Below are 12,406 nucleotides of genomic sequence, written 5' to 3' on the forward strand. Positions count from 1 at the left end.
AATTCTGGTCTCTTTCCTATCAAAGGATGTTGTGAAACCTGAAAGGGTTCAGAAAAGATTTACAAGGATGTTGCCAGGGTTGGAGGATTTGAACTACAGGGAGAGGCTGAACAGGCTGGGGCTGTTTTCCCTGGAGCGTCAGAGGCTGCGGGGTGACCTTACAGAGGTTTATAAAATCATGAGGAGCATGGATAGGGTAAATAGACAAGGTCTTTTCCCTGAGGTGGGGGAGTCCAGAACTAAAGGGTGAGATTTAGGGTGAGAGGGGAAAGATATAAAAGGAACCTACGGGGCACCTTTTTCACGCAAAGGGTGGTGCATGTTTGGAATGAGCTGCCAGAGGATGTGGTGAAGGCTGGTACAATAGCAACATTTAGATGGGTATCTGAATAGGAAGGGTTTAGAAGGATATGGGCCAAATGCTGGCAAATGGGACAGGATTAGGTTAGGATATCTGGGCAGCATGGATGAGTTGGACCAAAGGGTCTGTTTCCATGCTGTTTATTTCTATGTCCAAGACTATGATTTACCTAAGACTGAAATCAAACGCAGTTCCTGGATGCTTTCAGTCAGAAGTGCTAACCACTGAGCCACTCTACCATCTGTCTTGACAACCTCAATTATATTTGGTTTCTCTTTTGGGCCAGTTGCGTTTGATGGCATTTATGCTGTCCGTTTTGGGCAGACAACAAACGATTAGCTGATTCAGAGCTGCACTGTTTCACATGGCATTTCAGCCATTTTGTATGGTATTAAGTGCATGGCACAGGATCCGCTGTGACCCTAGTGAGATCAGTTGAGAGTCATGTGGATTGGAACTTGCTTATAGAGGTAGACAACCATTTATCTGAAATCCAAAAAGCTCCGAAAACCAAAGGCTTTCTCGTGAAGCTATTTTCTCATTAACAACATTGTTTGGCGTGCAGTTAACCTAACTCCACACCAATCCATGCGTGCCATGCCCACCCAGGCCATATCTGAGTGGCATTTTGGATAAAGGATTGTGTACCTGTATAAGTATAAACTGAAAGACAAATTCTAAAAGGGCAATGAAAGAATCCCACACTTTGGGGAAAGTATGAATTTGAGTTGGAGATGGTACACTGAGCTGATTCCCATTTAGTGGGGATCCAAGCAGAAGAGTCAGTGTTTGGAAATGAGAAGGAGCAACCTTCAGATGACTTCACAAGTCTTGGTGCTCACTGGGGTTACACCTCTCTCGGCACTGAACACCTTCTGATCCAGGAGCTATCATTCAGGTTGGTGGGGTGGGCTTGGGGTAGGAGGAATAAAGGTAACCAGGATGATGAGAACAAACAACGAGGAGCATGTCGAGGTGCTTGACCAGGCAGAGACGCAGAGTGTTGGACTTCTGAAGAGCGATGGTGGTACGGAGCATGAGCAGTGTGTTGCGGATGGAATGGAGGCGTCAGAGTTTGAAAGGGGCAAGGCAGTGAACATGTTTGGAATTCTGGCAAGTAAGCAGAGGAAGTTATGTGCTATGTTACAAAAGTTGGAAAAAAAGGAACATTTAAAAGGAAATAAGCTATGGCATTGAGTAGTGCATAGTGATTTAAGACCTTTGACCTCAACCTGTGGTGCAGCCAAGGAGAGATATGGAGTCAATTAGATGAGATCTGCTCAGGATAAATACTGGAGCAAAGCAAATGGCATTAACTGTAATAAAATTTCACAAGGCGTTTCACAGGAACATTATTAAGCAAAATTAGACATGGAATCATGTGGGACAGTACTCTAGGGACCAGAGTTTGTTTTATTATTTAATTTGAGAGATGTGGGTATCGATGACTAAGTCAACATTTATTGTCACCTTAAAGGTGATTTTTAAGCCGTCATCTTGAACAATGTGGTTCAAAGTTGGTCAAAGCTGATCAAAGAAGTGTATTTTGTAAATATTTAACACGGGAGGGGAGGGGAGGCATGGAAAGTGTAACCGTAGTGTCCGCCAAAGTGAAGTGTATGGATCCAGGAGGAGAAACCATCTGAAGCATTGTAATACAGACAGGGATGATATCAGGAATAAGCAGTGTCACAGACAAACTTTGGAAGAGAGGTATCTCAGGAAAAGGATTGAATGGAAGTAACACTGATGACAGCAGAAGTGATGGGGATAAAAGGTACACAGAATTGCATGAACTGAACTCAGCAGAAACCAATCAGTACCTGCAGTTGTAACCAGCTAATTCATTATAGATCAGGAATCAAACATGAACCTGTCGTATCTGTAATTAAGTAGGTCATTGGTGAAGTGTAGTCACTGCACTTGAGGAGAGGTATATATCCTCTCGTCATACTTAAAGTGAGTTTTGTATGGGTTTGTTTAAACTGAACGGTGTTATCCTGTTTATAAATGTTGTGCATCTTTGTTGCTTGTATTTTGGTAGGTACCGTCTATTAGCGTTTGACCATGATCTGTTTAGCTTTGTGGATCTAAGCTTAAACAAGTGGCCAGCAGTCCTTATCACAAATCCAAAATCCGCTTTATATCGTAGCCCAGGACATGAGCCTCTGGGGAAAATCAAGTACTCTACACATATCAGGTATGATATAATTTGTGTTCTGTTATTCTCTGTTAGATTCCTTTTGGTCATGTTTGTATCTAATGAGTCCATCTTCAAACGACCCAAAAGCTCAAGAAATAGGAGCAGGAGTAAATCAGACAGCCCAATAAGATTTATACAATCATGACTGATCTTCTACCTTAACTTCACTTTACTGTTAACTTTCCTTGATTCTCTGAGAGACCAGGATCTATTTGAGCTGAGCCTTAAAATATTCAAAGATGGATCATCTACAGTTCTTCAGGATAGGTAAATTTAAAGATTCAGAACCATTTGAGTGAAACAGTTTCTCTACATTTCAGTCCCACGTGAACTGCCCATTATCCTAAAACAATGCTCCTCTGTTCTAGACTCCGCAGCCTCTATGTCCAAACTGAATCATGTATGTTTCAATGACATTGCTCTCACTTTCCTTAACACAGAGAATTGGCTTAATTTACCCAGCTTCCCACCATAGGATGTCCCTCTCAATTCTCGGGAATCAGTTGAATGAACTGTACCATCTGTAATGCAAGATCATCCTTCCTTAGATGTTGACCCCGAAATTATGCAAAGTACTCCTGGTATGGTCTCACAAAAGCCCCATCCAGTTGCAGTAAGACTTCCTCCTCTTTGTACTTCAAACCTATTACAATAATGATCACTAAGTTATTTGCTTTCCTCATTGCTTGCTGTGACTGCATGCTAACTTTCTGCATACGCTGTATGAGTATACCAAATCGCCTTGAACATCAACATGGTTTTCATCAATCTAACCAAGGCTCTTGACTCAGTCAGTTAGGAAATGTCCTGTCAAAGACCAGTTATCCTGAGAAATTCATCAATATCCTGTTTCCTCCATGACAAGATGTCCTCACTGACAGAATCATAGAGATGTACAGCACAGAAACAGACCCTTTGGTCCAACCCATCCATGCCTCAAGACAGGAGTCAAACGGTGAAATGTCATTGCCCTCACCCTTTCTCATCTTTGTCACCACCATTCTTTTTTGTATTAAGAGCATGTTTCTGAGTAGAGTGGACTTTGTCAGCAGGATGAACACAAAAAGTTTCAACCTCCAACTGGATGAAATCCAAGAAGAAAACACCTACCTCTCTTGTTGAACTGCAGTCTGTGGATGACCATGTCATCTCTGCTCTCTTGGAAGAGACTCTTCAAGCTTCACTTTACCTCTTGTGGAAACATACTGAAGAATTAATCTCAGCCTCAAGCTCTAGAGGACTCAATCCTTTACCAATCCATCCTAGGTTAAATTCTGGTCCACTCTCCATTAAGGTCAATGGAGAAATCCTTCCAGATGTGGAACATTTCCCCTATCTGAGGAGTCACCTCTCATCTAAAGCTGATGTCGTTGCAAAGACCCAATATTGTATCGAATTTGCAAGCTCTGCTTAAAGATGAGAGGCTTCGATGACCACGAAACCCATGCTGATACCAAGATCCTTGTGTATAAGGCAGCCATTCTTCTTAATCTTCTCTATGGCTCCAAACCTTGGACTACACATAGCCACCACCTCAAGGTCCTTGAGAAGTGCCATCAGTGCTACTTGAGCCGGATTCTCACATCAGCTGGAAGGACAGGCATACTAGCATTAGTGTCTTTGAAGCAGCCAAATAGCACCAACATCGAGGCCATAGTCATCCAAAACCAATTCCACTGGGCTGGCCCTGTGCTTAGGATGTCTTGAGTTCCAACTGCCGAAGCAAACCATCTTCACCCAGCTGATGGAGGGCACTCAAAATAGAGGAGGGCAAAGGAAGTGCTTCAAAGACTCTGTCTGAAGGCTTCCCTCAAGAAATATAACATAGATATCGACACCTTAGAGATCCTCATTCAGAACCGACATGGAGCAACCTCCTATATGAAAGGAAACAATTTTTCAAGAACACCCAATGGCAAGTGGAAGTATAGCACTGACCTAATGTCTGGTTAGAGAAGTGGCTCTACCATTGGGGTCATCAGCCACACAAGGACCCACAGAACCCATGACCAGTGACATGGAATTTCCTGGGTGAACAATCATACTTGTTAGCAAGACCCAATCTCTTAGAACATTACACACACAAGTTTTACACCTTTTAAAATGTGTTCTGTTTTTGTATTCCTAAAACTAAAACAATCTGTCATATTTCAACATTACAGTCCATCTACCACCTTGTTGTCCACTCATTTACCCTGTCGATATCTGCTTGCATTCTGCTCACAGCAGATTTAATAGTGTAATAGCAGAGCTGCAGATAATATTTATTTGATTCACTGTATCTGGTATTACATTGAACAGGTATATCCTGTGCAAAGTTACCCTTGTATTCCTGATAAAAGATTTTGCCCTTCCATTCCATGTTGAATTGTAACTGGGTGGGGATGGCTCTTGCATTGAAGAATATGTTTGAAGCATATTTATTGTATTAATTCCCACAAACTTGCTGTGGTGGGTTTAGAATGCAAACCCCACTTTGATAGAGATGTACAGCATGGGAAACAGATCCTTTGGTCTAACTCATCCATGGTGACAAGAAATCCCAAATTAACATAGTTCTGTTTGGACCATATCCCTCTACACTCTTCATTTTAATGTAACCATCCAGATGCCTTTTAAACATTGAAATTGTACCAGCCTCCACCACTTCCTCTGGCAGCTCATTCCATACACACATAACCCTCTGCCTGAAAGTTGCCCCTAAGGTCCGTTTTAAATCTTTCCCTTCTCACCTTAAACCTATGCGCTCTAGTTTTGGACTCCACTACTCTGGGGAAAAGACTTTGTCTATTTATCCTATCCATACCCCTCATGATTTTATAAACCTGATACCCCCTCAGCTTGCGACACTCCAGGGAAAATAGCCCCAACCTATTCAGCCTCTTCCTATAGCTCAAACCCTCCAACTCTGGCAACATCCTTGTAAATATTTTCTGAACCCTTTCACGACATCCTTCCTATAGCAGGGACACCAGAATATCACACATTATTCCAATTGTGTCCTGTACAGCCACAACATGACTTGCCAATTCCTATACTCAATGCACTGACCAATGCAAGCATACCAAACACCAGCTTCACTCTCCTGTCTACCTGCAACTCTGCTTTCAAAGAACTATGAGCCTGCGCTCCAAGGTATGCTTGTTTAGCATCAAGTGCATAAGTCCTGCCCTGATTTGACTTTCCAAATTGCAGCCCCTTCTATTTATCTAAATTAAACTCCATCTGCCACTTCTCAACCCATTGGCCCATCTGATCAAGGTACCGTTGTACTCTAAGGTAACCCTCTTTGCTGTCTGCTACACCTCCAATTTTGGTGTCATCTACAATACTTCCTATGTTCATATCCAAATCATTTATATAAATGACAAAAAGCAGCATCAGTCCTTGTGGCACACTGTTGGTCACTGGCCTCCAGTCTGAAAAGCAACCGTCCACTACCACCCTCTGTCTTTTACCTTTGAACCAGTTCTGTACCCAAATGGCTAGTATTCCATGTGATATAACCTTGCTAAGCAGTCTCCCATGCGGGACCTTGTCAAACTCCTTACTGAAGTCCATATAGATCACATCCACAACTCTGCCTTCATCAATCCTCTTTCTTACTTCTTCAAAAAACTCAGTTACTCAATATGTACTCATCCGCAGTTACTGTACTTCTTACCTCTATGAGTGTATTTGTCTTTGTCCTATAATTGCTCATATTGCTATGGGTGACAGGAGTTAGTCTTACCACTTTGTCGAGGTGAAGCCACAAGCTTCTGTCTAATCTAAAGTGGAGTGTTTTGGTTGCTTAGTGTATTTAGAACTGGTCTTATGAGGTATGTGATCTAGTTCGAAGCTTACACACTTGTTGGGAAAAAAGATTACAGCTCAAACCAACTAATAAAGTCATAGAAATCCACAGCGCAGAAAAAAATCTCTTTGGCCTGTCGAGTGTGCCACTTAAAAACAATCACCTATTTATTCTCATCCCATTTTCCAGCATTTGGTCCATAGCTTTGTATGCCTTGGCATTACAAGTGCACATCTGAATATTTCTTTGGTGTTATGAGGGTTTCTGCCTCTATCACATTTACAGGCAATGAGTCCCAGATTCCCACCTTCCTCTGGGTGAAAAAGATTTTCCTTGCATCTCCTGTAAACCTTCTGCCCTTAAATATATGTTCTCTGGTCATTAATTCCCCCATTAATGGGAAAAGTTTCTTCCTGTTGACCCCATCTATGTCCTTCATCATTTTAGACATCTCAATCATGTCCCCCATCGGTCTGCCCTGCTCTGAGGATAACAACCCCAGTCTATCCAATCTCTTTTCATAAATGAAACTCTCTAGCCCAGGCAACGTCCTGGTAAATCTCCTATGCCAGCCCTGTTAAATCTCCTCTGTCCAGCCCTCCAGGGTGGATTCCAGAACACACAATACTCCAGATTTGGCCTAACTAACGTTTTATACAGTTCTAGCTTAATCTCCCTGCTCTTAACTTCTGTGCCTCGACTAACAAAGGTAAGTATACCATATACCTTCTTAACCACTTTAGCTACCTGTCCTCTTAACTTTAAGGGACTGGTTGACATGCACACCAAGATCCCTCTGATCCTCAGTGCTTCCCAGGGTCCTACCTTTCATCATGTATTCCGTTGCTTTATGTAGCCAGCTCAAGTGCATCACCTCATATTTATCATAATTCTATTTACCTCTGATCAACTTGTCTATATCCTCTGTAATCTAAGGCTCGTCACTATTTACAACCCCACCAATTTTCATATCATCAGCAAACTTCTTGATCAACCTTCCTATATTCAGGTCTAAATTATTTATATAAACTACAAACAGCAACACTGATTCCTGTGGAACGCTACTGGAAACTGACTTCAGTTGGAAAAACACCCCTCAACCATAACCCTCTGCATTCTGCCACTCATGCTAGATTTCATTGAATCCGATGGGGTCTTACTGTTGCAAGAAGCTTGACATAGAGTCAATTCAGTTTGCTGAGACTGATTAAATCTTTTGCTCTTGCACAAATTATCTGTATTTTACAAGGATCGATAATCAAGAAAAACACGTACCTTACTGTTTCATACGCACCAAATATAAGCTTCAAAACTAAAAGCATTAATATTTCCTTGATTTTAAAATACTGCACATTTGACCAGTCACATCTTACAGCAACTTCCCTAGATCTCTAATCCACCTTTTTCTAATAGCTCTGAAAACTGTTTTTCTCCAGATATTTATCCAAGTCTCTTTTGAAGGCTTCAGTTGAATCTGCCTCCCCTCAGTCTCAGACAGCGCATACCAAATCCTAATCAGTCAATGTATGAACAAAAATCGAAAGAACTGCAGATGCTTCAAACAGAAACAAAAACAGAAGTTGCTGAGAAAGCTCACCAAGTCTAGCCGCATCTGTGAAGAGATATCCGAGTTAATGTTTCGGGTCCGGCATTCTAAGGAAAGGTCACCAGACCCGAAATGTTAAATATGATTTCTCTCCACTTTTTTTAAAAATATAGTTTTATTAAAAAAAAAGGAATTATTTTCTTTTGAATAGTACAATAACAAAACTAAACAATTCAAGCTAATGTTAAAAAAACAAACCCACTAATTACATAAGGAAATAAATAATAACTAACCGAAAAAAGGAAACTCTTAATCATAATAATGATAATAACCAAAACGTAGCTCAGCAAAACAAAGCAATAGCCCTTGATCATCGAGGCATAAGTTTATACATAATCATATGTGTGTAATTCCTCCCCTCTGGATCCCAGATTCATGATAGAGAGTTGTCATGGCTATATTAAGACTCTTATTAGTGTGGCAGACAAATCTGTACCCAGGTAATCCAAAAAGGGCCGCCACGTGTTATAGAAATTCTCAGCTTTATGGTGTACCATACTTACTAGAAAGTCCAAGGGGAGGTGCTCCATGACTAGCTTACACCAGCCCCGAGGGATTTTCCGACACTTCCACACCACGCCCCCAATAGAATGTTCTTTCTTGCACAAAACGTGAGGATACTGAAAAGCCTTTTTTTGTGTGCATCTAATGAAAGTGAATTAACAAAGCCAAGAAGAAGAGATACCGGGTCCATCTCCACCTCCATCCCCAAGGCCTTCTCTATTTCACCGACCACAGCGCTCCAGTATGCCCGCAATCTGGGGCAGGACCAAATACAAGTGAGCGTGCCCATGCTCACTTTACATTTAGGACACATTGGAGATGCTCCTGCTTTAAATTTAAGGAGGTGGTCTGGGGCCAAGTGGACCCTGTGGATAATCTTCAATTGTAAGGCGTGGGTCCTGTTGCAAATAGAGTTCCTTCTTGCATTTTCCTAGATATTTTCCCATATTACAGAAGAGATCTCATTGTCCAACACCTTCTCCCATACCTTACAAGAGGTATTCAGTCTCATCCAAGGAACCCTCTCCCGATGGATAATGAACATTGCTAATAGAGAATGTACCCTCAGCACTCAACACCTTCTTCGCTATGTCGGACCTGTAAGGATCAGTTAGAAGTGCGGTCTCCTTTTGTATGAAATTTCTAATGTGTAAAAAAAACAAAATAGGTCCGTATTGGGCAATTCATATTTCGAAGCCAACTGTTGAAAGGACATCAATATATCCCCTTTGAATAAATCACCCAGGCAAGACACACCCCTAGCCACCCATAGTTTAAACCCCAAGTCCATCATCCCTGGCTGAAAAATGAAACCCAGTCATACCAATTCTGTTGCAGCTTCAAATGCTCTGATCATCCAAGTGTGTTTCTTGTAATAAGGCAACATCCACCCTCTTCCTTTAAAGGGTGGAAAGTACCTTCTTCCTCTTGACCGGCAAATGGCTCCCCTTAATATTCCGGGTGCATCACTTAAAAACATCCTTCGCCATAACCTTCTATAGCACCATTTAGACTCCAGAGAGGAAGAACCCAAACTACAGATCGCTGAGCTTTAATGCAAACGAATCCACAAAACCCAAAAAACTACACAGACTAAAATAACTGCAGCCAACAAATCTACAAAACTTACAAAAGCTACAGCAAAAACAGAAAAACAAAAAAATCACCAAAAGGCACTGATTGGCAGAATTTACTCCCCATTCAAAGAGGGTGCCTACACATCCTACAACCCAACCGCCCTCTCAACTCCTACCAGCTAGGGTGCGCCACATACACCGACCACCTGGTGGAGAATTAAAACCCGCCAAGAGTAAGGTTAGTACTATAGACAAGTAAACTAAAAGTAAATATGTCACCCATTCCTTAATGTAACTTAGAGATTAAAGATAAATACTCCATCCAACCCGGACATCATTTCACGCAACTTATTACCAGCAAGGAGACTCCACCAAGTCCTTTTTAAAGAAGAACAAACCCGAACAGATCTGTCCTCTACACCTGTTCGACCATTCGATTTAAGTCAACTTGTCCACAAAATTCTTTGCTTTCTCTGGCGAGTCAAACTAATGTACGGATCCGTTATGATTGATCTGAAGCACTGCTGGATATCTGAGGGAATATTGGATCCCAAGCTCTCTCAATCTCCTCTTGAGGCCATTGTAGGACTTCCTTTTCCAGACTACTGCCGCCGAGAAGTCTTGAAAAAACATGACCCTGGAGCTGCCACATACCAATGCCCTCAAATCCCTCCCCTGGGCTCTAAAGGCTTCCATGACCCTTTGCTGGTCTTTATAATGATGGAACCTTACCAGGACAGGGCCTGGGTGTTGATCCGCAGCTGACTTTTGTGCCGTGATCCGGTGAGATCATCCAGTTGTTATCCATCCCTTCTCAAACTCCGAACCAAGGAATTCCGGGAACCACTTTTGAAGAACGCCAATGGCCGCTCACCTTCCGTCCCCTCCAGTAGGCCAACAACGCAGGTTCTTTCTTCTGCCCCTGTTTTCGAGATTGTCTACCAGATCCAACAGACCCTGGACCTGTGTTTCCAGGGCTTCAATCTGGTTCTTGGAGGAGTCAGTCTTTGCCTCTACCCCTGCAGTCTGGCGCTTGAGCTCATTGATCCTTTTTCCCAAGTCTTGCTGCATAGCCGATACAGGAGCCAACTTCTCTTCTATTTTTTTTCCTGGATCTGCCTTCCCAGGACCTCGCAAGATTTGGCCAGCTCCTCAACAAGGGTCTGGTGAGTAAGCAAGCTCGCTGCTTCAGAGGGCTAGGCCGTAGCCCCCTGCCCCGGGCAAGCTTCCTCCTTTTTTCAGCATTTTCCACCTGTAGGGATAAAGTCGAGTTTTTTTCGGGGTTCTAGCTCCTTTACTGTGATTTTACTCACAGTAAAATGTTTGGGATGGGTTCTAGCTCTGTTGGGTCGGTGTTGCAGCACGGAGCCCAGCAAATGCGATCCTAACAGGACGCTGCCATCTTGGATCTCCTGATTTCTCTTCACTTTGTGAATACATTTTTCCCTCATGTTACCATTGCTTTATGTTGCCAATCCCTTCACATTTGTACAATCTGGTTCTCCGTCTTTCTACTGGTAGAAACAGTTGCCCCTTCTCCATTTCAAAACCCTTTGTAATTTTGAACACCTCGATCAAATTCCCTTTTAAATTTCTGTTCTCCATCAAGAAAAATCTAGCATCTGAAAGGTTCCTCGTCCAAAGATGTGCAGGTTAGATGGATTGGCTATTCTAAATTGCCCTGTAAGGTCCACAGATGTGCAGGCTCGGTGGGTTAACTATGTGGGGTTCTAGGAATAGGGTGGGATGCTGTTTGGAGGGTTGGCAGACTCAATGGGCCAAATGGCTTCTATCTGTATTGTAGGGATTCTGTGATTCTAGCTTCTGTAATAGATCCATGTAATTAGAATTCCTTATGCTTGGAACCATTCTCATGAATCTTTTCTGCATCTTCTCAAATGCACCCAAACTAGTGCGCAAAACAGGGGACATAATTCCAGTTGAGCCAAATCAGCATTTTGTATGGTTTGATCATAATTTTCTTACTTTTGTACTCTGTTCCCATTTACAAAGCCCAGAATCTTACATGCTTTCAATGGTATTCAAACTGTTATTTAATTGCAATTTCTTTGGATGTCAGGATTCAGTGGTAATGGGCCGAACAGTGCAGAATATGCTCAAGGCCATGGCCGATCCTGAAATTGAGAAGATATAAATGTCCCACTTTATAATTGGAGGAAAACCACATGCATTTCTGTTTTAGAGTGTATTTTTGAATTGCTTATCTCTGTAGACTTCATGATATTCAAGTGTTTTACAGCCATTGGAGTAGTTTTGCATGGTCAAGTCCCATCAGTTAATCTAGTTTGGTGTTTGTTTGAAAGAGAAGTGTTAGTCCAGTAATCAGGAGAACTCAGTAGTCTTCTCAAAATAGTGGCAAGGAAACTTTAACCTTTTACTTGAAACAATCAGCTGGGGCCTTGAATTCAGGGTCCTCTCCTGCAATACACCACTTTCTCAGTACTGAGCCAGTACTGTGTCTATTAAGAAAGAACTTGTTGTCCATTATACAGTGTCTTTCACAACCTGAGAATGTCCTAATGCACTTCACTGCCAAATTAGTCCTTTTGAAGTTGAGTGAGTGTTAGAAAGTAGGAAACACAGCAGCTAATTTACATTCAACAAATATCCACAAACAGCAATGTAATAGAACATAGAACAATATAGCACAGAACAGGCCCTTAGGTCCACGATGTTGTGCCGAACATTTGTCCTAGCTTAAGCACCCATCCATGTACCTATCCAATTGCTGCTTAAAGGTCACCAATGATTCTGACTCTGCCACTCCCACAGGCAGCACATTCCATGCCCTCACTGGGTAAAAAACCTACCCCTGACATCCCCCCCTATACCTTCCACC

At 42.2% G+C, this 12,406-nt stretch overlaps 1 protein-coding gene across 1 annotated transcript in view; it reads left to right on the forward strand.

Annotated features, from left to right (window-relative positions):
- Nucleotides 1–12,406, forward strand: part of tmem62 (transmembrane protein 62) — a 76,288-nt gene that overhangs the window by 37,893 nt on the left and 25,989 nt on the right. The window contains exon 8 of the mRNA XM_072569457.1: nt 2,406–2,561. Coding sequence (XP_072425558.1) covers nt 2,406–2,561 — 156 coding nt within the window. The remainder of the gene's footprint in view (nt 1–2,405; nt 2,562–12,406) is intronic.

Source organism: Chiloscyllium punctatum, chromosome 4, assembly GCF_047496795.1.
Source record: "Chiloscyllium punctatum isolate Juve2018m chromosome 4, sChiPun1.3, whole genome shotgun sequence".
In the NCBI taxonomy this organism is placed as follows: domain Eukaryota; kingdom Metazoa; phylum Chordata; class Chondrichthyes; order Orectolobiformes; family Hemiscylliidae; genus Chiloscyllium; species Chiloscyllium punctatum.